The 25,110-nt window shown below is 32.1% G+C and overlaps 3 protein-coding genes across 6 annotated transcripts; 2 read left to right on the top strand and 1 right to left on the bottom strand.

Annotated features, from left to right (window-relative positions):
- Positions 1–6,455: 6,455 nt before the first annotated feature.
- LOC124827426 (trihelix transcription factor ASR3-like) lies at positions 6,456–8,645 on the top strand. 2 transcript variants are annotated; one of them, XM_088111011.1, is made up of 3 exons: positions 6,456–7,253; positions 7,438–7,557; positions 8,161–8,645. In XM_088111011.1, the coding sequence occupies exons 1-3, from the start codon at positions 6,482–6,484 to the stop codon at positions 8,418–8,420; spliced, it is 1,152 nt and encodes a 383-aa protein (XP_087967137.1). In that variant the 5' UTR covers positions 6,456–6,481; the 3' UTR covers positions 8,421–8,645. The 2 variants fall into 2 exon arrangements, with proteins under 2 accessions (XP_087967137.1, XP_047156434.1); XM_047300478.2 differs by lacking the exon at positions 7,438–7,557 and having other exon boundaries at positions 8,161–8,642.
- Positions 8,646–9,179: 534 nt separating this feature from the next.
- On the bottom strand, positions 9,180–13,119 carry CHLM (magnesium-protoporphyrin IX methyltransferase). Of its 3 annotated transcripts, XR_007027944.2 has the most exons (4): positions 12,432–13,118; positions 11,413–11,827; positions 9,650–9,818; positions 9,180–9,478 (listed from the first exon to the last, which is right to left on the bottom strand). XR_007027944.2 is itself a non-coding variant. In XM_047300476.2 (3 exons), the coding sequence occupies exons 1-2, from the start codon at positions 13,002–13,004 to the stop codon at positions 11,426–11,428; spliced, it is 975 nt and encodes a 324-aa protein (XP_047156432.1). In that variant the 5' UTR covers positions 13,005–13,118; the 3' UTR covers positions 9,526–9,818; positions 11,413–11,425. The 3 variants fall into 3 exon arrangements, 2 of the variants coding, with proteins under 2 accessions (XP_047156432.1, XP_087959431.1); XM_047300476.2 differs by lacking the exon at positions 9,180–9,478 and having other exon boundaries at positions 9,526–9,818; XM_088103305.1 differs by lacking the exons at positions 9,180–9,478; positions 9,650–9,818 and adding an exon at positions 10,648–10,948 and having other exon boundaries at positions 12,432–13,119.
- Positions 13,120–14,934: 1,815 nt separating this feature from the next.
- On the top strand, positions 14,935–22,688 carry LOC124827424 (signal recognition particle-related / SRP-like protein). The gene is made up of 14 exons (XM_047300474.2): positions 14,935–15,076; positions 15,207–15,302; positions 15,446–15,512; positions 15,989–16,099; positions 16,773–16,968; positions 17,920–18,005; positions 18,257–18,452; positions 19,248–19,359; positions 20,000–20,127; positions 20,210–20,416; positions 20,557–20,666; positions 21,520–21,649; positions 22,008–22,154; positions 22,307–22,688. Exons 2-14 carry the CDS (start codon positions 15,212–15,214, stop codon positions 22,535–22,537), a joined length of 1,812 nt encoding a protein of 603 aa, XP_047156430.1. The 5' UTR covers positions 14,935–15,076; positions 15,207–15,211; the 3' UTR covers positions 22,538–22,688.
- Positions 22,689–25,110: the final 2,422 nt, after the last annotated feature.

Here is a 25,110-nt window from a genome sequence, read left to right as displayed (position 1 = left end):
ACTCTTGGAATCGGATAACTTTGTTGCGTCTTCTTCTTCAACCTCCTTTACCCCATGGATGAACACGAGTATGTCATTGCTTTTGCCTTCTTCTACTTCATTTCAAACACTTGTCTGCAAGCTTCACAAGACCAAAAAAATAATCAACGATGAAGATAAGAGACTCACCTGAAGCAGCTTTCAATTAATCTTTTAGATTATATTAATAAGAAGCAACTGGAGATTATCTACATATTAGAATGGATTACACATGATATTTCTCTCAAAATTTGGTAATTATGAAATGAAAGAAGGGCAAAGATGAGAATTTATCTCAAATCCCTTCAAATCGGAGCACTTCCGGGATGAATCAAAAATCAATGAATTCCGCGATTACTCGCTCTTCTTTCCTCTTAAATCCATACAAGTGAACATAATTCTTATCGACAATCCGTCTGCGCTATTCCCTATAAACAATAAATTATGTTTAAACGAACACAATATTTTGTCATTTTTATAATCCTAACAAAACACATGTAATAGAATTTAAAATATAATATTATTAAAAAGAAAATTAAATAAATTAATAATAGATGATGCTTATAAGGTAATAGAACGTGAAAAATAATGTTTAAAATTAACTAACGAGTTTAAAAATTAACGAAAACTTTGAAAAGTATAAATTTATATGCAAAAGTAATGTTTAAAAAAATCAACATTTTGGAATGCAATGTTTCTAAGAATATTAAACGTGAAAAGGTTATAAGATTTATGAATATACGAAAATGTTTAAAAGAAAGTTGTGCAATGGTGTGAAGGTAGTATATTATTCGTATTAAGATTATGCTTCCCTACCTGTATTATCTTGATTTGAAAATCTACACATAAAAAGAAAGAAATGACCAACAGAGTAAGATTAGTGGAGGTACCAATAGATAACAGATACTAAATGAATTATTAACAACAATAATAATTAAATAAAATAATACAAAGATTATTGATAACAATAATTAAGAAGGGTAGAATAGTTAGCAAAAGAACATTATGGATAGAAAGAGTAGAAGCCCAAAAGTCAATAATGTCTTATCTTTAAGACTTTTGAGACATGTATACCGGATAATTCTCAAAGAGTTATCCACTTTTTGAAGCTACTCGCTATTCCACCACCGACATGTTCATGGTACAACCAATTACAGTATTCAGGAACATAAAAGTTAAAAAAGGTAATTAAGGCTAAAACAAACATCAAAACAAGGTTAGTTCCTGGATAAGAAAAAGGTAAAAGGTTGTAATGTTTTGAATATATTGATATTGTTTAGGTTGGGCCAACACGAAAACTTATGGAATGGTCCTAAAGTTAGGGGACACGTACATCATTTTACAATTATATATATATATATATATATTCCCAGTAACTGTTCTAAATGATTGAGGACCATGTAAAATTTTAAGTTTGTAGAAATTTCTCTTTTTTGGAGGATTTATTATTTTTAAATGGAGGGTCATAATTTTTGTTTCTTTTTTCTTTTATTTTTTCGAAATTTGTCCCTAACCTACACTGTTATCTTGTATCACATCTCTTTGACATGACACTGACATAATCTCTGCCGACTGCACGTGACTGTTGTCATTTTCTTACTGCTCCAAACCATTGTATGGGTTGTTGGCTGCTGTTAGATTGCCTACTACTGAAAGGAGGTGAAGTGAATTTTAAAATTTATTTTTTAAAATTATATTAAAATCTAATTTAAAAAGATCAGTTGAATTACGAAATTGATATCGAATAATTTATAAATATATAGTTTTACGTTATATTTCTTACAATAAATATTATTGCACATTTAAATAAAATTAGTTAAACTTTAATAGTATGCTTGTCTTATGTGTGGGTATGTATACATGTACATGGTTATGTTCATGTTTCAAACTTTATGAACTATTGTGTAAGTAGAAAAAATATGATCAAGTGATTATTTTTTCAATTTATAGATTTTGACTTTTGTTAGTATGTTCTTTTCTCATGCTTTGAATATTTCACCACACATTAAACCAAAAACTAGTATCATATTTTTAGAATAATTTTTATTTTGTTATTATATATCAACCCATACTTATAGTTTTTGTTTCCATTAACTTTCTTGATGTTCTTTTACTATAAAGAAGATTCATGATGTTATTCATTATTGGTATACTTCTTTCATTTTTCGTATTTAGATTTCAACATGTTGCTTCATAAATATTTTTTCCCATTGATGTTCCTTTTCTGTATTTCTCATATTTACAAAAAATTGTTTTGAATTTGAATTAATTATTTACTTATCTTGTTCGGTACCTTAAAGAAAATCATACAGAACATGAGAATGTTATGTAGTATAAACTTTCTTGCACACAGCATACGTCAAGGTTTTCACATTGTGCACCCCCGCTTTCTTTCTCACCTTCGCCAACATTGGTTTTCATACCAATTATTCATGTAGCCTCTGTTGGAAAGAAATTTTCAACATGTTATATTTATGTTTGAATGTCATTTTTTGAATTAGCCTTTGCTATTCTCCAAAAGCTTCAAATTCACTTTTATGATAATTTACCTCTAGTCCAAAGGGAACTTATAGCATCTCAAGATTGTTTACAAATTACAACATATTCACCTTCACCCTCTCAAATCTTACTTTATATCCTATATGTATGTTCTTTCTCACTACCTCCCCATTAACCCACTTTATTCATCACATTTACCTACCTCGCTCTTTCAATAACTTACCAACATATAAACTCATTATAAAATATTTCAACAATTCACATTCTCAAAATCAAATAAACATTCCATTTGTAAAACCCTTTTTCAAAAACCTATAAAACATCTTTAAAAACTTGCTTAGTTGGTGTTTTGCTCACTCTATGAATTTGACCTTTAAGAATAATTTTTTTAAATTCGTCCAACGAGTCTTATCTCGCCCAACAAGTGAATCATCTATGCTTATTTGACTTTTCACAAAAAATTCTCACTCAGTCAGTGTATCATTCACCTAGCGAGTAGGTCATCCCCTGCATCATTCACTTCGTGAATTATGTTTCTCGTTCAATGAGCATGTATGCATAATTCATAATTCAAGACAAATACCTGAATCTATTTCAACTGACCTTAGAAGTTATTCTTCGTATATTCTTAAATCAAACAGACTATATCAATTCAAAACTTTACCAATTAACACTAATTGAATTGAATTTAGTTATCATTAAGTAAACATCTCATCTATTCTCATATACACTTCAATTCTTCACAAGCAACTTCAGATAATCATATTCATCAATTGAGCAAAGATCGTAGTACATGTTGAATTAAATAATAATAATAGCAAATTCATCTATCAACTCATTCATTAATCACAATAAAAGGTTTCTAAATATCTAACTTTCCTTATTTGTGAGTAAGCACACACCACTTTTTTTACTAAATGTACCCAAAATAATATCTGCACAAAGAAAGCTCAAATAAATTATTTAATCATATCCTAATAATTTTAATTGAATATATATTCACTTAGAGTTTTGAGATGATACATGCAACTTCCAAAACTCACACATGCAATATAAAAATTAAAAAAAATTAAAAAATAAAATGATTTTATTTAAAAAATTGATCGGATAAAAAATAAATTTTACTTTTATAGCATGCTTTGATCTTAAAGAAATAAAATATAAAGTCAAAGATCAAAAGAAAAGATGGAAAAAAATTTCTTTTAAAGAGATCATAATTCTTATAAAATGAATTTCATAAAAATTGTATTTATTAGATGACTTTTAACAATAAAATAACTGAGTATGATATTTTAAAATAAATTCTCTTACATATTTTCTATTTTTCTATGACTTTACATAATGCTTTTATAAAAGTTACTTATCATTCTAATTGTTTACTTTTCTTTTTATAAGTTGAAAATTATAAAATAATTAACTTTTATATGCTGAACTAAAATAAATAGTTATGACCAAACAAACGATTTTATATTTGGTTTTGAGATAATTAATATATATTTATACTACTGTACTATTTAAAAAGACAATGATATGAATTGAAATAATTAAAAATAACCTTTTATTTTGTAGATATATGATTTTATTTCTTTGCCAAACCCACTGCCTAATACAATTAGGCTATTAATTTTTATTCGAGTTCTACACTTTTATACCAAGTAGGTTAATGTATCCTATTAATAAAAGTTTAGGTATTTTCTCAATATTGAGTCTTAAAAATCCGATTCTTTGCCTTTTTCTGGAAACATATTCAAAGGGAAATAAGGAACAATAAGGAAAATGGAAAATATTAGGAATTGGTAGAAGTCAACTATAACACTAAATTGATATTAATTATTTTGTAGAGATATTTAGTTATTGTGTCATTTTAATATTTATTGATTATTCTTTAATTTTTTTATGAAATTTAAATTAAAAATATTTAATAGTATAAATTGAATTAATTAATATATTTCATTACATGATGTCATGTAAATATCACAAACAATAAAAAAATTGTAAGAAGAAAATTAAAAGTAAATGTAATTTAGATTAAGGAATAAAAACAAATAAATTTCTGAAAATAAAAAAACTAAATAAATTATTTCAATAAAATAATTTGTCCGACGCAGAAAACATATACAAGTTTTAAAAATAAATTTAAACATTAAAAAATAAAAATAAATATTTAAAAAATATAAAATTATAGTCAAATAATAATATATTTTATTTATAAATGAAATTTTTATTATATATAACAAAACCTATATAACTACATTCTTTTATGTGATTTTACAAAATTGTTTTTACAAAAATCAAATAGAGTATTTTATTGATTAACTGTTAACTTATAATTATAAACTAATTTATCAATTAAAATCCAACTTAACTTATTATTTATCAAGTTTATAAACTGTTTCTTTTCTTCAAACACAATTATCATCTATCATTAAAATTGGTTTGCATCTTAGTTCAAGATTCTACTATTACTATTCTGATTAATAAAAAAATTATTTGTTGGCAAAATTAGAGATTCTCAGCTCCAAAAATTGAAACAACCAATCTAATTCAAATAGCAATAAAATCTGATTAGATTGTTCAGTAGTCAGTCTTTACACTAGTAATAAATTAAAATTACTATAATAGTTTTTATAAAACACAATAAAGACCAACTTTAAATACGTACTATTTTTTTCTTACTTAAGATAAATCTAAATTGAACTGTGAATTTTTACTACTATCGGATATATATATATATATATATATATATATATATATATATATATATATATATAAATTTCAAAATCCTTTCGAAATCAAGCATCTTACTTGAAGGAAATGACATCTTCAAGAGGGGCAGTTGACTATTTTTAAGTACATTTTGGTTATAAATGTGAGAAATTATTTTAAGGGTGTGTTTGGATTCACGTATGAATTTGAGCCAGTAGAAATAGGTAAGTTTGATTAAAAAAAAAGAATATTGACGAGAAATAAAGAAAAAAAATAATTATGAATAATTTGATAAGTTAATAAATAATTTATTTCTTAATAAAATTAATTAATTAAGTATGTTCTTAAAATTAATTTCTATTAATACATTGTAAGTATATATTATATTAGAATAAGGAATGAATATTTTGTTTTACTATTTACTTTTGCATCTTTTAATAAAAATTTATCCCAACTATCTATTGCTTTAATTTTATTTTATTAAAAAGACCCTTAATCATTTTAGTCCATAAATAATAAATACGGACAATTATATATTTCTCTCTCTTATAAAGATTGGAGAGAATGAATAATCCACCATGCTATTCTCCCTCTATAATTAATTATTTTACTGATAAATTTATTACTATTAATTATCATCTTTAATGTATATGAATCTGTTCATTTATGCCTTCTGAGAAGGACAATGGAAATATATGTCAAGAAAAGATACACATACATTATCAAGAACATGAGTATTAAGTAAACAGGGAGGATTAGAATCACAAGAGTTAAAGTACATTATTCTATTAATTAAGATCTATTAACAATTATAAAATAAAATTAATCAACTAGGAGATTAAACTTTATAATTTTCAAGAAATTTTGATTAATAAGGAACAAGGGTGGCTTCATTAGAAAAGAGGGGTCTTGTCTTCTAATTTCTTAAATTTTAATATATTTTATATATTTGAAATTCTAATTTTTTTATATATTTATTTAAAAACTTTAACATCCTTTTACAATATTATCGAATTTCAAACTATAATTTTTTAAATTTTCTAAATAAAATACAGAAGAAAAATTGCAGGTATTAGGAGTAAATTAATTATTTTTTTAATGTGAGAAAATAATCTGACGTGGAAAGAAGTCTCGTAAGCGAAAATATCGTACCTCTTTGGAAGTTCATTGAGTAGCATAAAAGCACGTCTTTATTATATGTATCACCCTGTTCTTATCTTAATCCTCGGAGTCTTTCACTGAAACAAAGGGTGTGATCATGGCAGAGGAATCAGCAGAAAAAATCTGTGAAGGTGTCTCTGAGTCTCCAACTACTACCCCAGTTGGAGGACAGACACCCCTAGAGGGTGAGTCCAAGACACGAAGAATCAAAGCCACGAGACACCCTCGATGGACCAGACAAGAAACTCTTGTTCTGATAGAGTCTAAGAAAATGGTGGAAAGTGGGGAACAAGGTTGTCGGTTTAGATCAGCTTCGGGGTTCATCCAAAGCGATCCCAAATGGGAGATGGTGTCATCGTTTTGTCAGCAACGTGGGGTGAAGAGAGGGGCGGTTCAGTGCAGGAAAAGGTGGGGCAATCTCCTCACTGATTTCAGGAAGATAAAAAAGTGGGAATCGGGGGTGAAGGAGGAGAGTGAGTCGTTTTGGATCATGAGAAATGATGTGAGGAAGGAGAAGAAGCTTCCGGGTTTCTTTGACTCGGTGGTGTACAATGTGTTGGATGGAGGGGTGTGCACCACTGTTGCATTTCCCTTGACACTGGTGAAGATGGTGCCCAAAGTGGAGAATGGTTTTGCAGAGGTGGTGGGTCCAGAACAATGCAAGGAGAATGAGGAGGAAGAAGAGGAGGAGGAGGATGAGGCCATCGTCGATAGTGAGAAAATGAGTTGGAGCACCGAAGAAGAAAATGTGGAGACCAGCGTAGCTGCAAATATGGCCAATGGTGTTTTGAAAGTGCCACCAGGTTTCAAGGAGAAAGAGATCACTGGGAGTCTCAGAAACACCCCCTTACTCTCACTGCCTACTCAAGGTACCAAGTTACACGATTACACTGTCGTTTTTGTTTCTGAATTTGAAGAGAGTTACAACATATGTTCCTTTTTATGTTGTTTTATGCTCAAAATATTGACCATTTTAGTTTGCAATGGTTAATCTCTCGTGTACCCTTTTCGTATTGATTAATTATTTTCTCGTTGCTTTCAACTAATAAGCAGAGAAGCAGCAGCAGCAGCCGCCATCTTGCCAAGGGAACTATGATCCTTGTAATCAAACCAATTTACTTCTGCTGTGTAGTATATGTTTGTCACTTTTGTTCAGTTCGACTGTGATGCAATGTTAGGGTTTATATATAGTAGAGTTTGGTCCCCATTTTTTAATGTAGCCCCTTTTGTTTCTCCTTTTTCAAAGAACTTTTTTGTCCCTGAAACACTGTTTATATGCAACTGTTGCTGTCAATTGAATCAACAAACAATAATTCCTAACTACCACTACTAGTATTTCATTTGGCAATGCATTGCACCATATACTGTAAATTTGTTGTTAAAGATCAATTAATAATTTCATTATGAAATTGTTATTTCGAACGAAGTTATTCTCGCACAAATAACATAAATCAGCGTCTTTTGAAATATCATTTTAAACAGAGACTGCATTGTACTGAGATATGGAGGAATAACTTGTATTTAGCATGAATTTGTTAACAATTGGAAACTATCAGCTGCACGTGAAAATGTTGCTGTAGTCATTGAAATAAATTTTTTTTCGCGTATTTTTCACACATTCATTTGGTCAGCCAATCGAAATCATTCTGTGTTGATCACTCATTTTATCTGGACGATGGTGATTGATTGAATGATGAAAGTCCAACTACACTGAATTTTGTTCCAGAGTTAATGAGCTTTGCTTTTTGCAATCTGAACGAAAGTATTTTGGTTCAGGCTTTCAGAGGGAACCTGTATTTCAGCATGGATACAAGAGAAAGCGGGTATCATCGGACAGTAGTGAGGACAACACAGATTTCGACAACAGTATTACCAAATTGCTTAGGAGAAACAGTGAGATACTGAAAGCCCATCTTGGAACTCAGAACATAAATTATGAATTGGCCAGGAACCAGCAGAAGCAGCAAACTGACATCTTAGTTGCAGCCCTTGGCAAGCTCACCGATGCTCTCACAAAGATTGCTGACAAGCTGTAAATGAATTCATATCACAAAGGATATGCATATTACTGCTAATTATTGCACTAGATTTAATCATCATTATTTTACCCTCTTTTAATTAGTACTTCATTTACCTTTACCGATTTGCTTTTTGGGAGAATTATTCTTCATATTGTTTTCATGAAGTTGAAAGTTTATTCTTTCAACTCGATGCAGATTGCAAATCCATTTTTCTTAGGTCGGACATATACCATCTAGCTGCTTTTATTTGCACACTCACTAAAATGAAAATAAGACAAAATAAAAAACAAACATTAAATAATTTTAATTGATTAAAATAAAAATTGTTGTTTAATGTGTGCATGTAAGAATTTCTTGCAAATACTGTTACTTTTTCCTTGTTACTACTAAATAGTACGAAAAAGTAATTTGCAATTTTAACTTAAATCATTATGTTTTCCATTAAGTCTATTCTTTTTCGTGAAATTAGACATTAATAAAACCTATAAATAGCCTACGCTGATGACTTATGCTGGTACACTATATTCTACGGGCAATCAACTTATAAATTATGTTTATCAAAAGTTTAGCATGCGTCGTATGTATTTTTACTTAGTTTTGCAAAATTAATATTAATTAAAATTGAATTTAATGTAATACGATTGATGTCTGAAATTTTTTATTTTAAATGCAGGTTTACAGTAAATTTAATATAAATTAACATCTTTATGCAAAATATGGTTCGAGTCTGTTAAGGAGAGTAGTATGAGATCTCTATCAACAGCTAAGACACTGTTAAAGACAATAAAAAAGGTGCGATACTTGAACTTTTCTCCAACATGTCAGTTAATTGACTTACATCCCTGATTTTGTTATTATTATTATTATTATTTTATTACCGAAAATGTAATACATGAGCTAACTACTCCCCTTGATAGTAGTTACTTCTGTATGGACAACATATGAGGAGCTTGCCTCCATTCTACCAACCCAATGGAGCAGTAATCACCAGCTGCACACAAATTTACAGTGAACCACTTCACTCTATTTCCCCCAGAAAACAACATAGCCTCAATTCATCAGCCTCTTCTACACTGAAGAAATATACATGATAGAATTATAGGTGGAGAATAATAGGATATAAAATAACGACACAGAACAGCTTACAATTTACACTAAGAATTTCCTCTAATTATACAAAACACAGTCCTCTACACAGCTTTAATAATACAGTATGGTCTACACTGCTTTGGTCAAAACCATACCTTCTCATAGCGAGTTAAATCTTCAAAACACAGTCCAATCCATATAATGCTTGCTATAACTTGCATACCACCTTGGTTCCGGAAGAGGACACCTAACTCGGAACGTCATCTTCTTCCACATTGCCATGGTGAAATGGGTTCTTTACATTGAGCTGGAGGAGTGGCCAATCTATATTTGTTGCAAGAGATATTAGGACTCTAATAGTATTTATTATGACAAATGTTAGCTTTCTATTTGTAATATTTATGAATTGGATTCCTGTTATGTTTTCTGTTTTGATTCAGTACCAAAACAGCAGTATTAGTTGGGAAATCATTAAAGGTTTATGTTAGGACGAATCAAAGGCAGATTCACTCTAGTAAGGCTTTATTCATTATTGAAAATGTTATTGGCAGCTTATGAATTTGGTATGGCGGTTATATGAGGGGGTTTTATTTGCTGTATGGCAGTTATTAACTTGAGATGGCAGTTTTTGTGTAATATTGTTGAAAGATAAAGAATTGGTATACTGATATATAAATATCTTTCTGCATTGAAATGCAATACTGGATGAGCATATGCTCACAACCTGTATTTATAGTGTTGAAACTCAACAAGACAGATAGTTATAGTGTCTTACATCAACAAACTAACTGAAGCTACTAGGAAAGAGAAAACCCTGATTGGTATAGTTACTATACAGAACACAGAAATATAAACTGATCACGAAAGAGCTAACGTTGAGAAGAGTATTATCTCGCATAAAAGTTCAAACATTTTTATTCTGTACTAGGTGACAATTTTTAAATAAAGAAAAGAACCAGAACAATGTATTCTTGACCAAAATTCTTTGCTACTCATAGTCTTTTGGAATCATATACGAAGAAAACAAATAATGCTTTAGTCGCTAGGCCCACAAGGGGAATAACAGTATTCTGTTTATTTAAATGAAAATTAAAAAATATTACCACTCTTTTGCCTTTAACTGCAATTTTAGTTTGGTAAGGAAAAAATGGAGTTGAAATTATAACTACTGTTAAAAGTGACTAAATAGATTCAAAAGAAGAAAGTTAATCAAACCTACTCATGGTGAAATTATCAAGGTTCGATGATAAAGTGAACAATCTTGACCCGAAGTTTGCTTTCGATATCTGATAACCCAATTGTATTTTGCTGCCTCCATATGACTAGTATAGTTTTTATTTATTTTTATGATTGTAATGCTTCAAGCATTTTTGCAGAAAGCTCATAAGCTTGACACATCCTCCCTTGTATGACTCCGTCCTCATTTTCCAACTAAGGTTACAGTGTGGTGCACTCTGCATCCATAGATTTAAGGTAAAATGTGTTTTAAGTCTCTTAAGCTTAGTTCAAAATTAGTATTAGTCCCTATATTTTAAAAAAGGTGGTTTTGGTTCTTGTATTTTCTGAAATGTGGAGGAATTGCTCCCTCGCTAGGTTGAAATGAAGGATAGGAACGTGGATTAAATCACTATATCTCAGAAAAAAACTGAAAAACCACTTATTTTAAAATGGAAGGACTAGAACCAAATATGACCAAATCTTGGGGGATCTATAATACATTTTACCATAGATTTTGTTGCTGCTACGGGTTTATCTCTGAGATATACAATATACTAAACATAGCCTCAATTCATCAGCATCTTCTACACTAAGAAGAAATATACATGATAGATATGCGCAAAATAATAGCATACAAAATCACGACATATAATGCCTTACATTTTACACTAAGACTTTCCTTCAATTATACAAAACTTACCTTTCAGTCCTCACTACATAGGAACAGCCTCAATAAGCCTGGCAAAGTAAAATTGAGTAGTGATTAAGCCTTTCTTCCTTATGGTCCAGCCAACCTTTTTCAATGCCCTTTCAACATCTGCTTCGGAGTGAAGATATGCTCTTGTTGCCTTTGAAGGACCAGGGAACAACTCTCCAATCCTCTTTAGTATATCATAATAAAACGTCTTCGGAGCAAAACTCAGAATCAATCGGTTGTTGGCCAATGAAGCAAGGTGGCCGATCATCCCATCAGCTTTACTTTGAGGGTAATGAATCAAAACATCAAGGCAGACCACCGTGTCATACTTTCCATCCAAACTCTCTAAATCCTTCACTACAAACTTTGGCAACACAGGGGTAGATCCATTCTCACTGGCTACAAGTTGTTCTTTTGCCTGCACCAAATGGAAAGTCATTGTTTTACGTCAGCAATGGCGTATTACTTGACCTCACCTCTCCTATGTGTTCATCACGTCAGGGGGAAGGGGGTACCTCAGCTATTCATCTTACTAATGTTCATCGACTATTTAATTTGTTAATTCCTTCATCAAGCTCGTTTAGGTTTTCAAACAGGTAAATTTAAGCTTAATATCAAACTCAAGTACATAAATGAGTCAAACATGACACTAAGCTCGACCTTATAATTTTAAGAGTTTGGTAGAATAGAGCACAATCCCGAACCTTATACGTGTCACGTGCTCAAACTCTTAATTAGAAGGCTGTTGTCTGTGCCTAGGACCTGTATTATACCCATATGCACATCCACTATAAGGGTATTTATCAGATTTCACTAATTTATTGGATATTTATCAATTTTGAAAAAATTCAATGTCATGTTAATAAATGCCTTTAATTATTCGCTGTGCACATGAAATACTAATATGTTAAATTAACAGCTTCAAAATTAACAGATATAAAAAATATTGAAGTATGAATAACTACTAATCAAACGAACTAAGCGCCGCTATTTTGAAGAAGAAAACAGGAATGCAGGGTAACCTGTTTCTCAGCCTCAGCAACCATAGCTGCGGAGATATCACTGGCGAACACAACAGCACCCTCTTTCGCGAGAGGAATCGAGAGCGAACCGGTCCCACACCCGGCGTCGCAAACCGTAACGCCCTGAAGCGATCCTTCGTCCTTCAACATGCTCAGCGTGCTCTCTACGGTCTTCGAGTGTCCCAACCGAATGTCGCGCTGAACCCGGTTCACCTCGTCTGTCTCGCCGTAGATTTTCTTCCAGCGCTGGAACCCTGAGTTGTTGAAGTACTCCCTCACCACCTCCTTGTCTCCTCCCCCCACTTCCTCCGCCTGCATCTGTCGCCGCCGCTCGGGGTCCGTCAGCGACAGCACCGCAGCCAGCGCCGCCACGAACCCCCCGCTCACCACCGCCACTGTGGTCCCGTCGATAGCACCCGAGACGTCGGCCGCGGTAGCCGTCGAGAGCGGCGGGATGGCAAATGCCGGCGACAGCGGCAGTTTGTGCGGTTTGTGAGAGAATCGAGGGGAAATGGTGGTTCTGTTGGGGTTTGGAACAATGAGGGAAGACCATAGGGACGATGAGAACGCCATTTTGGGTTTGAGTGAGGCTACCGGGCGGTGACAGCGTGGAACATGAAGGACCGAAGAATGGAGGAAGTAGCTGAAATGTTATCCAGGATAAGATAGCATTCGAGTTTCCAATGTCTTGCGCTGATTCTCGTGGGTCCCTACTTCACCATTCCGGTTCTCTGTCTACACCTGAACTTTCCACCGTTTATTTATTTAAAATAAAAATATATCAACGGCTGAAATTAAAAGGGATTACAAAATAAATAACACGAGCGGACACTCAAATTTAAGTTATTATTTTAAATAAGTTTTGAAGAAAATAATTAATTTTATTATTAAAATATGATTTTAACCATACTTAGTGGTAAGGTAACTATCATAGTTACCTCATTACATATCACGTTAGTAAAGTGGTCAAATTAACTATAATAATATCATCAAAATTGGCGAGTTAGGTTATATACATAGTTATATAAACAAAAATGCAATATTATATTTATAAGTATTGAATTTCGAAAAGTAACATATTTCTAAAAATAAAAGTAAAAGGCTGTATATTTATGGACTAAAATTAAAATAGTATATTTCTAAGAATTAAACTAAGGAATGGTATATTTGTAAGAGCAAAAACTAAGGTAACACATTTATATAATTAAGATAAAAGGACTTGTTTGCAGAAGTAAATATCTGATAAATCTTTTGTAATCAATATTCAACAACTAAATTAATAGTAAGACAATAGTTATTTAACTTTATGATAAATATTAACAACAGCAGATAATATTTTAAGCAGAGAAAAAAAAAGACTCAATCGTAAAACAATAAACAAAATTGTGATTTTTAAAATTAAATTATCAAAATACATTTACAGCTAAAAAAGAAAGTAAAGTATTCTTGACTACTTTCTTAATAATACTAAAGTGATTATAAATAAATAGTATAAATTCAATCCGTTACAATATTATTATTGAAATATGTTAATTAAAACTAAAATTTAAAATAATCGATCAAAGATTGAGATGTCTTAACTTGTATAAAGCAACAACATGCCAACCATAATCAAATATTGAGAAAAATCGTAAAAATGAATGTTGAAATAGACAAATAAAAATTAAATGTCGAAACGAGTCTAAAGGTATCAAAGGAGGGAACCTTCCTTATATCAAAGGTCAAAAGACATGTTACCTTAGATCAAAAGTTGATAGGATCGGCTCCAGACAAAAGTCAAGATGATTCAGTTTGGATTGAAGGTAAAGATTAACACATTCATATCAAAAGTCAAATCAAATCATATTAGATCAAAAGTCAAGACATATTCGATCGTAGATTAAAATGAATCATCCAAAATTGAAACTCAAAACAATCATCTATTTAAAAACTATATAAAAATATAATTCTATAAAATTAAATTTTAGATAATTTTATTACACTAATACATTTATTTTTATTATTTAAATTTTGTATTCCCAATATAAATTACCTAGCATTCACATGTTAATACCCAACTTCGAATTTGTCATATTTTGAATTAGTTGGTATGCCCATATTTCAAAACCTAATTCCATGTTTTCCCCGATGTGACTGTCCTTAACATAAATTTTTATATTTATATTAATGGAATTCTATAATTTTAAGCACACATTTTTTAATATGACAATGATAATTACTACATTAAAGTATCATGTTAACAAAAACCTCAAACATTTATTAAAATATGTAAAAAGCATAAGAGTTTGACATGTTACAAATGATTTTTAACATGAGTAGATCATATTATATATTGTCGTCAAACAGTTTTTTATATATGTATTTTTGTTATTACTTTAGTTTAGGAAAGTAAAAATTCGGGTTAATTACCGGTCCAAACCGTACCTCAGGCTAACTGGGCCGGGGTTGGCTGGCCCGGCCCTTTTAAACGGGCATACTACAGTTTTTGTTTACTGGCCGCGGTCTTCACTTCTTTCCTTGCACCCACAGTTTCATTCATTTCGGAGTCTTTTCTTTTCTCACAGTGTATGCAAGTACCGTTCGCAGGGGCTCCTCTCTGCTTCAACCTCAATCCTTTCACGACACCAAAAACCCTCGCGAGCCAGGTTTGTCTCATTCCCAGATATCCTTATTTCAAGATCTGTTGCAGCGTCGTCATTGTTCTTCGATCGAGCCTTCAATTTTATTTTTCTCTCATTTGCTCATTGGTTGTGTGATCCATTTGAACTAATCAAGACTCGATGGGCAAGGAGAGCCAAGTGTCTGCTATGGAAATCGACGCTCCGAAACCGGATAGTTCCGATCAGATCGTTCCCAAATTCTCCGTTAACGGTTTGTCTTTTACTTTGCTGTCCAATGCTGCTCCCTTCATGTTCCTATGGTCTTTATTTTACCAAAGAAACGAGAATACCGCGTTTAGTGGTGGAACTTTGATGATTTGTCTAATTGATATTTTTGTTTTAAAAATTTATCAGTGCTGCAGCTGTTGAAATCGGCTCAAATGCAGCATGGCTTGCGCCACGGAGATTACACTCGTTATAGGTATGTACTTATGTAGTTGCTACCACGATGTCAATCAAATAGCAATTTATTTATTTTCCGTCTGTAGATTTATTACAAATCTGTATCAAAGGTTTTAAATTGAGGGCAGAGTTTCGTTGCTACTTGACATTTCATGTAAACGCGGTCAATGCGGCTGCAATTACTGTTACAGTAAGTCAAGGGTTGTGGATGCTTTTTTAAAACCTTGTTTGTATCCCTAAGAATGATTCATTTGGGAGACACAATGTCCTTTGATTTTTCCGGTTTTTTTTTGTCCTGATTGCTATGTATAACATATTTGCTTTATGATTTGTGCTCCTTGGTTCTCTAGACTTCGAGTGTTCTAGCATTTGTGGATTTGCCTTTTAGTTATGCAATCACCTTATCGAAACCACGTATCCAATCTGTTGCCTTAGCTAAGATGCTGAAATATGTATAGATTGGTAATAGATGCACTTTTTTGCTCAACATTGTAGGAGGTATTGCACAGCTCGTTTGAGGAGGTTGTATAAATCGCTAAAGTTTACGCATGGTCGTGGCAAATATGCTAAAAGGACCATAACTGAATCCACTGTCTCTGAAGTAAGGTATGATTCACTTGTGGTATTTTTCTTTTCTGACACAAGTTTTGGCACCTTTTTGTAGTTGATTTGAAATTTTTATGGAAGGCAAAGAATATTAAAAAGGGCTCTCTAATTGGATGTTAGTTGTCAGGCTTTACTATCTTAATTGCTATTGATAATTCCCTGGGGTTGTTACACTCTTGAATCGCATAGAATCTCTATTAGCTTTCTATTGCTAAGATTATATGCAAGTTGTTACCTGAGCCTAAAACAATCTGCAACAAGAATTGAATTTAATATAAAACTGACTAGGAAACACCCAAGCAACCCTAGGAATTGCAAAAATATCCTCATCTCCTTTCTTCACTCACATTTACACTCCTGTGCCCTGCGGGGCATGTTTGTTAGGATCTAGTTTAATGGAAAATTCTCCCCTGTCTTCCTTATCACTTCCCATTCCCCTTCCTATCCCACCCCTGTTCCCCTTCTTTGGTTGTGATAGGTCCATGAGTGGAGCCATCACAAATACCTAAATATTTATACAAAACCATCATTTAGACCTTTTTCTTTTGTCTTGCTGTTCTTAGAATGTTTTTCAGTAATTTATGGAAAAAATAAAGAAAATAAATCAATCTGTGGCTACATTTTTAATTGGACATTTATTTCTAACATTGGAGGTGTTATGGTTTCACATCAGGTTTCTTCATCTAATTCTGTATACAGCAGAGAGAGCTTGGAGTCATGCCATGGAGAAAAGGCAGCTTCCAAATGGTCCAAATGCAAGTCAACGTATATATTTGATTGGTAGGTTGCGGAAAGCAGTAAAATGGGCTACTTTGTTTTCGCAATTGTGTGCTGTCAAGGCAGATTCTAGAACATCTTTGGAAGCTGAGGTGTGTCTTCTATTTCCCCATTTGGTTATGATTAGTTTACTGCAGTATTTTGTTCCTCTATCTTGGTGCAATTTTTTTATGATCAACTGCGTCGGAGGTGGTCAACATGCGAGCATTTTCAAATGTCCATATTTCCTTTTATTTATGGAATTATATGCCTTTTCTTTGTATTTTATTTATAAAAATGCTTGGTTTGATCTTAATAGGTTGTAGTAAGTAGAAAAAAATATAAGATATCAGCACACGGTCATAAAGAAAGAAAAATATTCCTTAAGTTTTTTTAAAATGGTAAGTTTAATTCATTTCATCCACCAATTACATTTATTTTTCAATGTTGTCCTTAAAATTACAGTTTAGCATTCTTTTTTTCTTCATTTTTTAACACTATAAAATTTTGCTCCCTTAAACAAATTGAACTTACACATTATTAAGGTATGTGTTAGGGATTATCCTTAATAATATGCAATAAGCAGTGTTATAAACTGAAAAACAGTTAAGCCAGATGTTATTGGAATGAGTAAATAAATTTAAGTAATATTAAAATGTATTGTACAATTTTGAATAGATAAGAAATTTGATATCATTGGTTTTACATGAATAACATTGTTTCAAACTGGGAACTCCTGCCACTTATTTCTAGGTAGCAACAATATTAATGCTAGTTTGGAAGTTTCACAATAATTTAAAATCAAAAGAAGTATATCAGAAATCGTATCGAAACCTACAGTAATTTACAGGACATAAAATATATTTTATCCATCAAGACGTCTGCACTTTAATGGTTAGTTCCAATTTCATGTGTTTGTCCTATTCTGATTTTTTTTATCATTTTTTTCATGATTATTAATCATTTTTTAAATTTTTTGGGGAATTATGTTTTTTAAAATCTAAATATTATATTCCGTTAATAAAAAATAAACATTCTTTCTCTTTTTGTCCACTGAATTTTAGGCATATGAGTCCTATATGAAAGGGAGTTTGTTGTTTGAGCAAGATCAGAACTGGGACGTGGCTTTAAAGAACTTCAAAAGTGCTAGGTACGTTGATTCTGCTTCCATGATTAATCCTTATTGCCTTGAAGGAAAGATAAATAGATACTCTTTGGTAAACAAGATAAAAAAAATGGAACAATCTTGTATTTGCTGGAAGGAGACAAATGATTTGATATTTTATGTTTTCTTTCAGCAGACACTTGTTTAATTTGTGACCAATTGATCTAGCATATTGGGATGCTTCTGTTTTTCTAGCTCACACTGCTTAAGTTTTTAACCATCTCCTTATTTAATAGGGCTGTATATGAGGAATTAGGGAAATATGGAGATCTGGATAACCAAGTTTTGTGTCGTGAACGAGTTGAGGAGCTAGAACCTAGTATCCGATACTGCCTTCACAAAATTGGCCAGTCAAATCTACAGGCCTCTGAACTTTTACAAATTGGTGACGTGGAAGGTCCTGCATTAGACCTTTTTAAAGCAAAACTAGAGGTTGGTATAAGTTCCTTTTATATGAATGGGAAAAAAGAAACAAGTAATATATATGGAAATCAATACATTCATATGGAAATGTTGCATTGAGACAAGATAGACTTTTCAATTTTTTCTTGTCCAATGGAGGGACACAATCATGTTCAGATATGCTGTTCTTTTAAGTTTTGATAAACTTTCTGAAATTATCTACCTTCACACTCAAGAACTTCTGAAGTCCTAATTTTTCACCAGAAAATTTAGCTTGATGCTTGGTGACTTTACTTCAGGGTCCTTAGGTAGAAAGTTTTTGTATTTCCTGTGCATCATGCTTTCCTGTAATTGTTTGGTTGGAGGGAAATGAACGGTTAAAGTCACTCCCCACGTGTTCTGTCTCCAATATTAGTGTGATTTGGAGGGCACAGAAAGCAGTTTATAGATGTTGAAACATGTAGACTAAATTTCACTGCGATTTTATTTTAACCCTCATCTCCATTACTATTTATGACAGTAGAACACTTTATCATCCATATTTTCTATTCCCTCGCTTTGTGAACCAAACATGGTTTATCTTCTGTTTCTTGTGAACCAAACCAAACAAGGGGGCCTGTCATTCCCTCGATTAAAACCCCTCTGGTCCCTTCTTACCCATCCATACTTTAAATGTATCATAGTATCTACTTTTTTCTATTATTTCATAGTACACCATTTTATGACTATCCAATTTTATTACTTGAATCAGGTAGGGTACTTTTTTGAATTCACTCATTTATTTCCTATTGATAAAAGTACTGAATTGAATAATGTTTGTTTCAGGCTGTAATGGCTGAGGCAAGATCTCAACAAGCTGCTTCCATGACAGAATTCTTGTGGCTTGGCCACAGATTTCCTATATCAAATGCCAAAACAAGGGTTTCCATCCTGAAAGGTTGGTTGCTTTCTTCTCCTACAAATAATAGTCTTGTAATTTGGAAACAAAATTACATGTTGATTTTACTGTGACTTAACCTCAGCTTTGTCCCATCTCTTTTTCCATTCTACAAAATGGCATTAGTACCCTGCGGGAGATTCTTTCCTTTTTGTTGTGTTCTTTCATCTTGTGCTGTGGTGAAGTTATTTCACTGTTGCCCACACTAGATGGCCTTTCTCCCAATGTGAATACCAGTTATACTAATTTATGTGGGAACGAACATTGAATTGCAATCCTTTCTTCCAAGGCTTCATTTCACATTGCGAAAATTTTGTTGGAATAACTATTGGGTTATTTTCTTTCTCTTGTCCTTGATTTGATAAGTATATTTATCAATTCAAGAACATTACTTTTTGCATTATGGTGTGTATTTGGGGAGCTGAATTCATGATTTTTATTTTCATGTAAAATGCATTCGTTTCTATAATTATGATTCATGAATAGGTAACAGTTTTTCATTTTTTTAAAATGTAGCCGGTTGTTTGATATGGTATTTTTTTTCCTATTGATATACGATATCATGTAATGCTTCTATCTGAATATTTTCTTAGCTATATGTCTATATCAACTAATTTTCCTATCTGCATATATTTCTCAGCTCAGGAGTTGGAGAAAGATATACATGGTCCATCGGCAGACTCAATTCCAGCAGACAAAAGACTAGTTATTTTTGACAAAATCTTTTCTGCATATCATGAAGCCCGAGGCTATATTCGGGCTGATTTGGTATGGGAAATTACTTACTGTTAACTAAGAATTATAATAAAAGTCGTTTTACTCATTAGTATTGAATTTCTTTTCGTTTTAGGCCACTACAGGAAGTGCAGAAAGTGTGAAAGATGATTTGAATGGTCTGGATAAGGCTGTGAGTGCTGTACTTGGAGAAAGAACCATTGAACGCAACCTATTGTTGGTTAAGGTTGCAAAAAGCAAACTAGCGAAGCGGCATGATGATAAAAATGAAAAAGTCACCAAACCTGAAGAGCTTGTTCGCTTATATGATCTCTTGCTACAGGTTGATATCCCTTTTTTGTTGTAAACTTGCATGAATTGAACAAATACTTCTTTGAACAACGGCTTTCAGGCTGCTGCATTTTTATTTTATGTGCTCATCAATTTGAAATTCTATGCTAATATCAATCACTCATTTGGCAGAATACAGCTGATCTATCTGATTTAGTCAGTTCTGGAAGGGATAAAAAACCAGAAGAAGTTAGCTTTGCTGAAGTGTGTTCATGCAAAAGTTTGGCTTTTCGAGCTCAGAGGTTTCCTTCTTGGAGCAAATATTTTCGTACTGCTTTAGTTAATTGCTTATTAAATGCACACATGGGTACACACACTATTTGATATTTTTCTTATACCTAGGATATTCAAGTATATATTTTTAGAATAAATACGTACCCCAAAGTATTTGGGATTCTTTAAGAAGATAACACACTAATTACTGTTCACCCAAAGATCCGTGCTGTTCATCCCTTTTAAATTTGTTCTGGGCCGAAATAGGTGGACCTAAGTTCATTTCTTCGGCAAGTGGGTTGAGCTTAACTCAATTCAATGCCAAGAGATAGCTTAAGGAGGAGGATTGCCTATATTTTACAACAAATATTTTGGCCACATTCCTAGCTAGTACCACCAACGGCTTCCCCCTCCCCTATCCCCGGAATTGGACACATGAAGTACAATGTTTGTGAGATAGAGCATCTATAGGTAGTCCAATGTTAAAACTGAATAGCCTCTTATGCCGTATTAGAGAACTGTTCATATACTTATAAGGAAAGAAAATAAGGACAAATTTACAAGATTTTCCTATAAAGCAAAATTAACTTATCCAATAAATTTATTTTTAACTTACGGGAGATCAAATTCCATTTTTTCTTCAAATTTCTGTCTCCTTTGAGTTGTTATGGAAAAACTTATCCAAATAAGGCCTTATTCACTCCTTAGCTACCTCAAGGGATGACGATTGCCCAAACTCAATAAGTATGTATTGTTTTGCCTATATTTGTACTTGATGTTAGATCTTAGCATCCCCCTTGACAAATATACTTTTTGATGATCACCTATCTTCTTAATGCTTTTAACTTGATGTATTAATATGTGCTCACAACTTACATGCAGGTGCTTTTATGTTGCGAAGTCATACAGTGTGGCTGAGATGAGGGCTGAAGCATATGCATTGTACTGTCGTGCTCGCAATTTGGCTGATGATACATTAAAAAAGTTTCAAATGTTAGATGGTGATAATAAGGTAATTCTAATCTTTTGTTTTCCCGGATCAGGATTGGGTAACTTAGACACCTAACTGATTAATGCTAGCATTATTGTTTGCGCTACAATCATTTTTCAGGAGGACAATTTTATCTAGTTGGGTGCTAAAGTTTTCCTTGGCTCATTTAATTCTTAACTTTTAAACACTTGGTAGATAGACCATGAAGTTGAGTGAAATCAAATATTATTAACGGGAGATAATTAATCAAGTAAACATAGGTATCTTCTATAATGATCAAATCATTATACAAAAGGCCTGTGTTATTGTTGCCCCCCACATTTCATTTGAATGGCTGTGTATTTTCTTTATTTTTTTCATTGTTTGTTCGGTTTCACAGACTATGATTAAAGAGTTGGAGGACTTATGCAACGAGTGCCGATCTAACACTTGTATTGAGCATGCGTTGGGGATCATAGAGGAAACAAAGACTCAAGAGAATCTATCTGAAAAGGTCTCCAATATATCATTGACCGGAACTGAGCGGGTACATATGTTTCTACTTATACAATAATCCCCTTGTTTTTTTCTGTTCATGCATTATCATACGACGATGTTTTTTGATCCTATTGAATTTGTAATATCTCCGGAGTATCTGCTTGAGCATTTATTGATATATATGTTGTATGCTTGTTACAGTTGGAGAAATTCCTTCTTGAGAAACTTGAAGTTTATGAGTCTGCTGTGGGTGATTCAAATGTTAAGTGTACACCACGCATTACAGGCTTCCCCCCATCTTTCGAGGCAATTTCACGAAATCCTATTGTGCTGGATCTGGCTTATAACATGATTGAATTCCCAGCTATTGAAAATAGGATGAAGAAGGATAGAAAAGCCAAGGGCGGCTTTATCAGTAGAATATTTGGATAGGTGTATTTGATTAGGTTTTTTGTTCTTCAAACTGAATAGTTTTTGACAACTGATCTTGTGGATTCTTTTGTTAAATATTGTGAATTTTGAGATGTCTTGTACAAATTTTGGGAGGTCTAAACATTTTGAAGTGGAGACTTGACTCCGATTTTGAGGGAAACATTTAAACCTAAAATTTACTATACCCTTCTTTTTTGAGAAATGCAAACATAAGATATCAGAGTTGCCTTCGTATATTCAGCACAGCCTATTCGTGAGAGTGCAATATTTTAGGAGGCAGGTCTTCTGGAATTGTATGCGAAACTGTAGGTGAGGGGATAGCACAAGGTCAATAAAAGTCCTTTTCAACCAAGCTAGAAAATGGTGAGAAAAACAGAGCTCTTATCAGCCTGTTGCAAAATCTGTACTAGGTTGTTGACTTCTGAAATGACAGTGATAGCATTGACAACTCCTGTATATTTTGGCCACTACTGTGCCAATTTCTAAGAAATCTGAAAGTACTTACCTATTCCATACCGCATGTCATTGTTAATATTAATGGCCTAGTTTTAGTTGGTATCGGGCACGTAGTTTGGCTAAACGGGACATTGCGGCATATCCAAGTGATTTTACATTTGACGTACTTGTAGAACATTCGCGGACGCTCAGCGTATGTCAAACAGAAACGGAACCGTTTCGCATGCACGTTGCCTGTTTCAAGCAAAGGCTGTGCTGAATATATTTTTTCCTCTAGTTTGAATGCTTCGAATTTCAGCCGTAAGTATGAGTGTTCTTTATTTATTGTAGATACATGCAATACGTGTTCAGAGTGAATATGTTGTAGCTTTGTATGGAAAAACATACAGGTGGAACGAGTAGAAAATCTAACTTGCATAGCTTAGTTCTGGTTATGCATCATACACGGACGATTCATTTCTGATAATTTCAAGTCTACTAACACTTTTAGAGGTCCTACGATGATTGAGAATTAGGACTGGGCAAAAATAACTGATCTGTACTGCACTATAGTTAACTATATTATACTTAAAAAAACTGATCCATTTTTACTAAAAGTTCAGTATACTATTTTATGGTTTAGTTTTTAAAAACTAAACTTATAAAAGTTTCGGTTCAGTCAACTGTGAGAACTGTATCTACTCTTTTCTCTTCTCTAGTTCCCGTTTGATTGCTCAGTTCAGTTTGTCTGAACTGTTTTACAGCTCAGTTCAGTTTATACGAATTAGTTTTTAGTTCAGTACAGATTTTAGTAATCCAGTGTAGTTCAGTTCTATTTGTCCACCCCTGAGAATCATGACATAGCTTGACATGTTAAAAAAAAGGTTGGAAAATAAAATTATTGTTTTAATGATCTTAGTTAAAAGTAGTATCAAGTGAGTTGAACTCAAATGACATATATATAATTTAAATGAATTCTTTAAAAAAATTATCTAAGACCGACTTAGATTATTGTAATAATAACAACAAACATAATATTATAACTACAACAATGACACAAATAAAGGTCATTTATATACTTGAAACTTATACTATATAAAAGAGATTCATTAATGAGGGAAGATTGTTAAAAATAAAATAAGTTTCAATCTAAGTTTTATATTGTTTAAAAATAATAAAATTAAAGACCATATATAAAAGAAAATTTATAGACTCATTATCTTAATTTTGTAAGTTAAAAAAAGTTCATCAAAACGGAACTACAAAACAACAATGTAGTATAGCTTATTTATGAACTAATTGAATTGACATGTCATGTGTCAACTCTAAATAATTTGTTGATTAAATTATAGATAATTTGTTGATTAAATATATAGCTTATATATATATATATATATATATATATATATATATATATATATATATATATATATATATATATATTTAAAATACGCATGTTTTCCTAAATATATGGATGACGCTGAATGAAGTTAACTTAGGATATTACCAATTGTGTCCTCTTATTGCATTTTAATAAAATGTACTCTACTCGGATTTACATTCGCCTCAGTGATAACTATGAATATTTTAAAACAATTGAGAAAACGTTAATTATAAGTAAGTTGATAAAGTTCTAATTATAATATATACACCAATTATAATTACTGCTTTTTAATTTTTTTTTTAATCTTTCTTCTATAAGACTATTTTCTAATTATTCTTGCATTGATTTTTTTACTAAAATACTCGTATTTTAGTTTATGATAATAAATATTATTTTAATTTTGGTGTCGATCCATTAACCACTTTGTTTATATTTGAGATATACATATATAAATAATAAGATAATAATTAGGCATAAGTGTAGTCTTTTTCCCCTGGCAAGGAAGGATGCTCCTCCCAATTTCACGTGCAGCATTAAAGAATAATGTATATTATGAAAGATGAAATGAATCCATTTTAATGCACCAGTAATCAGAGCAGACCAAAGTCATAAAAACGGTGGATGCATGCACGCACCACCAAAACCCATGTCTGAGAGCGACACGTGTCTCCTATGCCACGTCGTTTTGTAGCATTTAAATCCACACAAAAAAGAAACATCGTTTTTGCAACAATCCATGTAAGAAAACAAAAAA

Source organism: Vigna umbellata, chromosome 1, assembly GCF_029865625.1.
Source record: "Vigna umbellata cultivar VRB3 chromosome 1, Vumbellata_1.0, whole genome shotgun sequence".
Lineage (NCBI taxonomy): Eukaryota > Viridiplantae > Streptophyta > Magnoliopsida > Fabales > Fabaceae > Vigna > Vigna umbellata.
The sequence above is the reverse complement of the archived record's forward strand: the minus strand, read 5'-3'. Positions and strand labels throughout refer to the sequence as shown.

Coding starts and splice junctions, on each gene's coding strand:
- LOC124827424 (XM_047300474.2), top strand. CDS start 15,212: ATGGGCAAGGAGAGCCAAGTGTCTGCTATGGAAATCGACGCTCCGAAA. Junction 15,303..15,445: donor TCCCAAATTCTCCGTTAACG/GTTTGTCTTTTA, acceptor AAAATTTATCAG/TGCTGCAGCTGTTGAAATCG. Junction 18,453..19,247: donor TTTTTAAAGCAAAACTAGAG/GTTGGTATAAGT, acceptor TGTTTGTTTCAG/GCTGTAATGGCTGAGGCAAG.
- CHLM (XM_088103305.1), bottom strand. CDS start 13,004: ATGGCGTTCTCATCGTCCCTATGGTCTTCCCTCATTGTTCCAAACCCC. Junction 11,828..12,431: donor TTGCTGAGGCTGAGAAACAG/GTTACCCTGCAT, acceptor CATTTGGTGCAG/GCAAAAGAACAACTTGTAGC.
- LOC124827426 (XM_088111011.1), top strand. CDS start 6,482: ATGGCAGAGGAATCAGCAGAAAAAATCTGTGAAGGTGTCTCTGAGTCT. Junction 7,254..7,437: donor ACTCTCACTGCCTACTCAAG/GTACCAAGTTAC, acceptor ACTAATAAGCAG/AGAAGCAGCAGCAGCAGCCG. Junction 7,558..8,160: donor CAGTTCGACTGTGATGCAAT/GTTAGGGTTTAT, acceptor ATTTTGGTTCAG/GCTTTCAGAGGGAACCTGTA.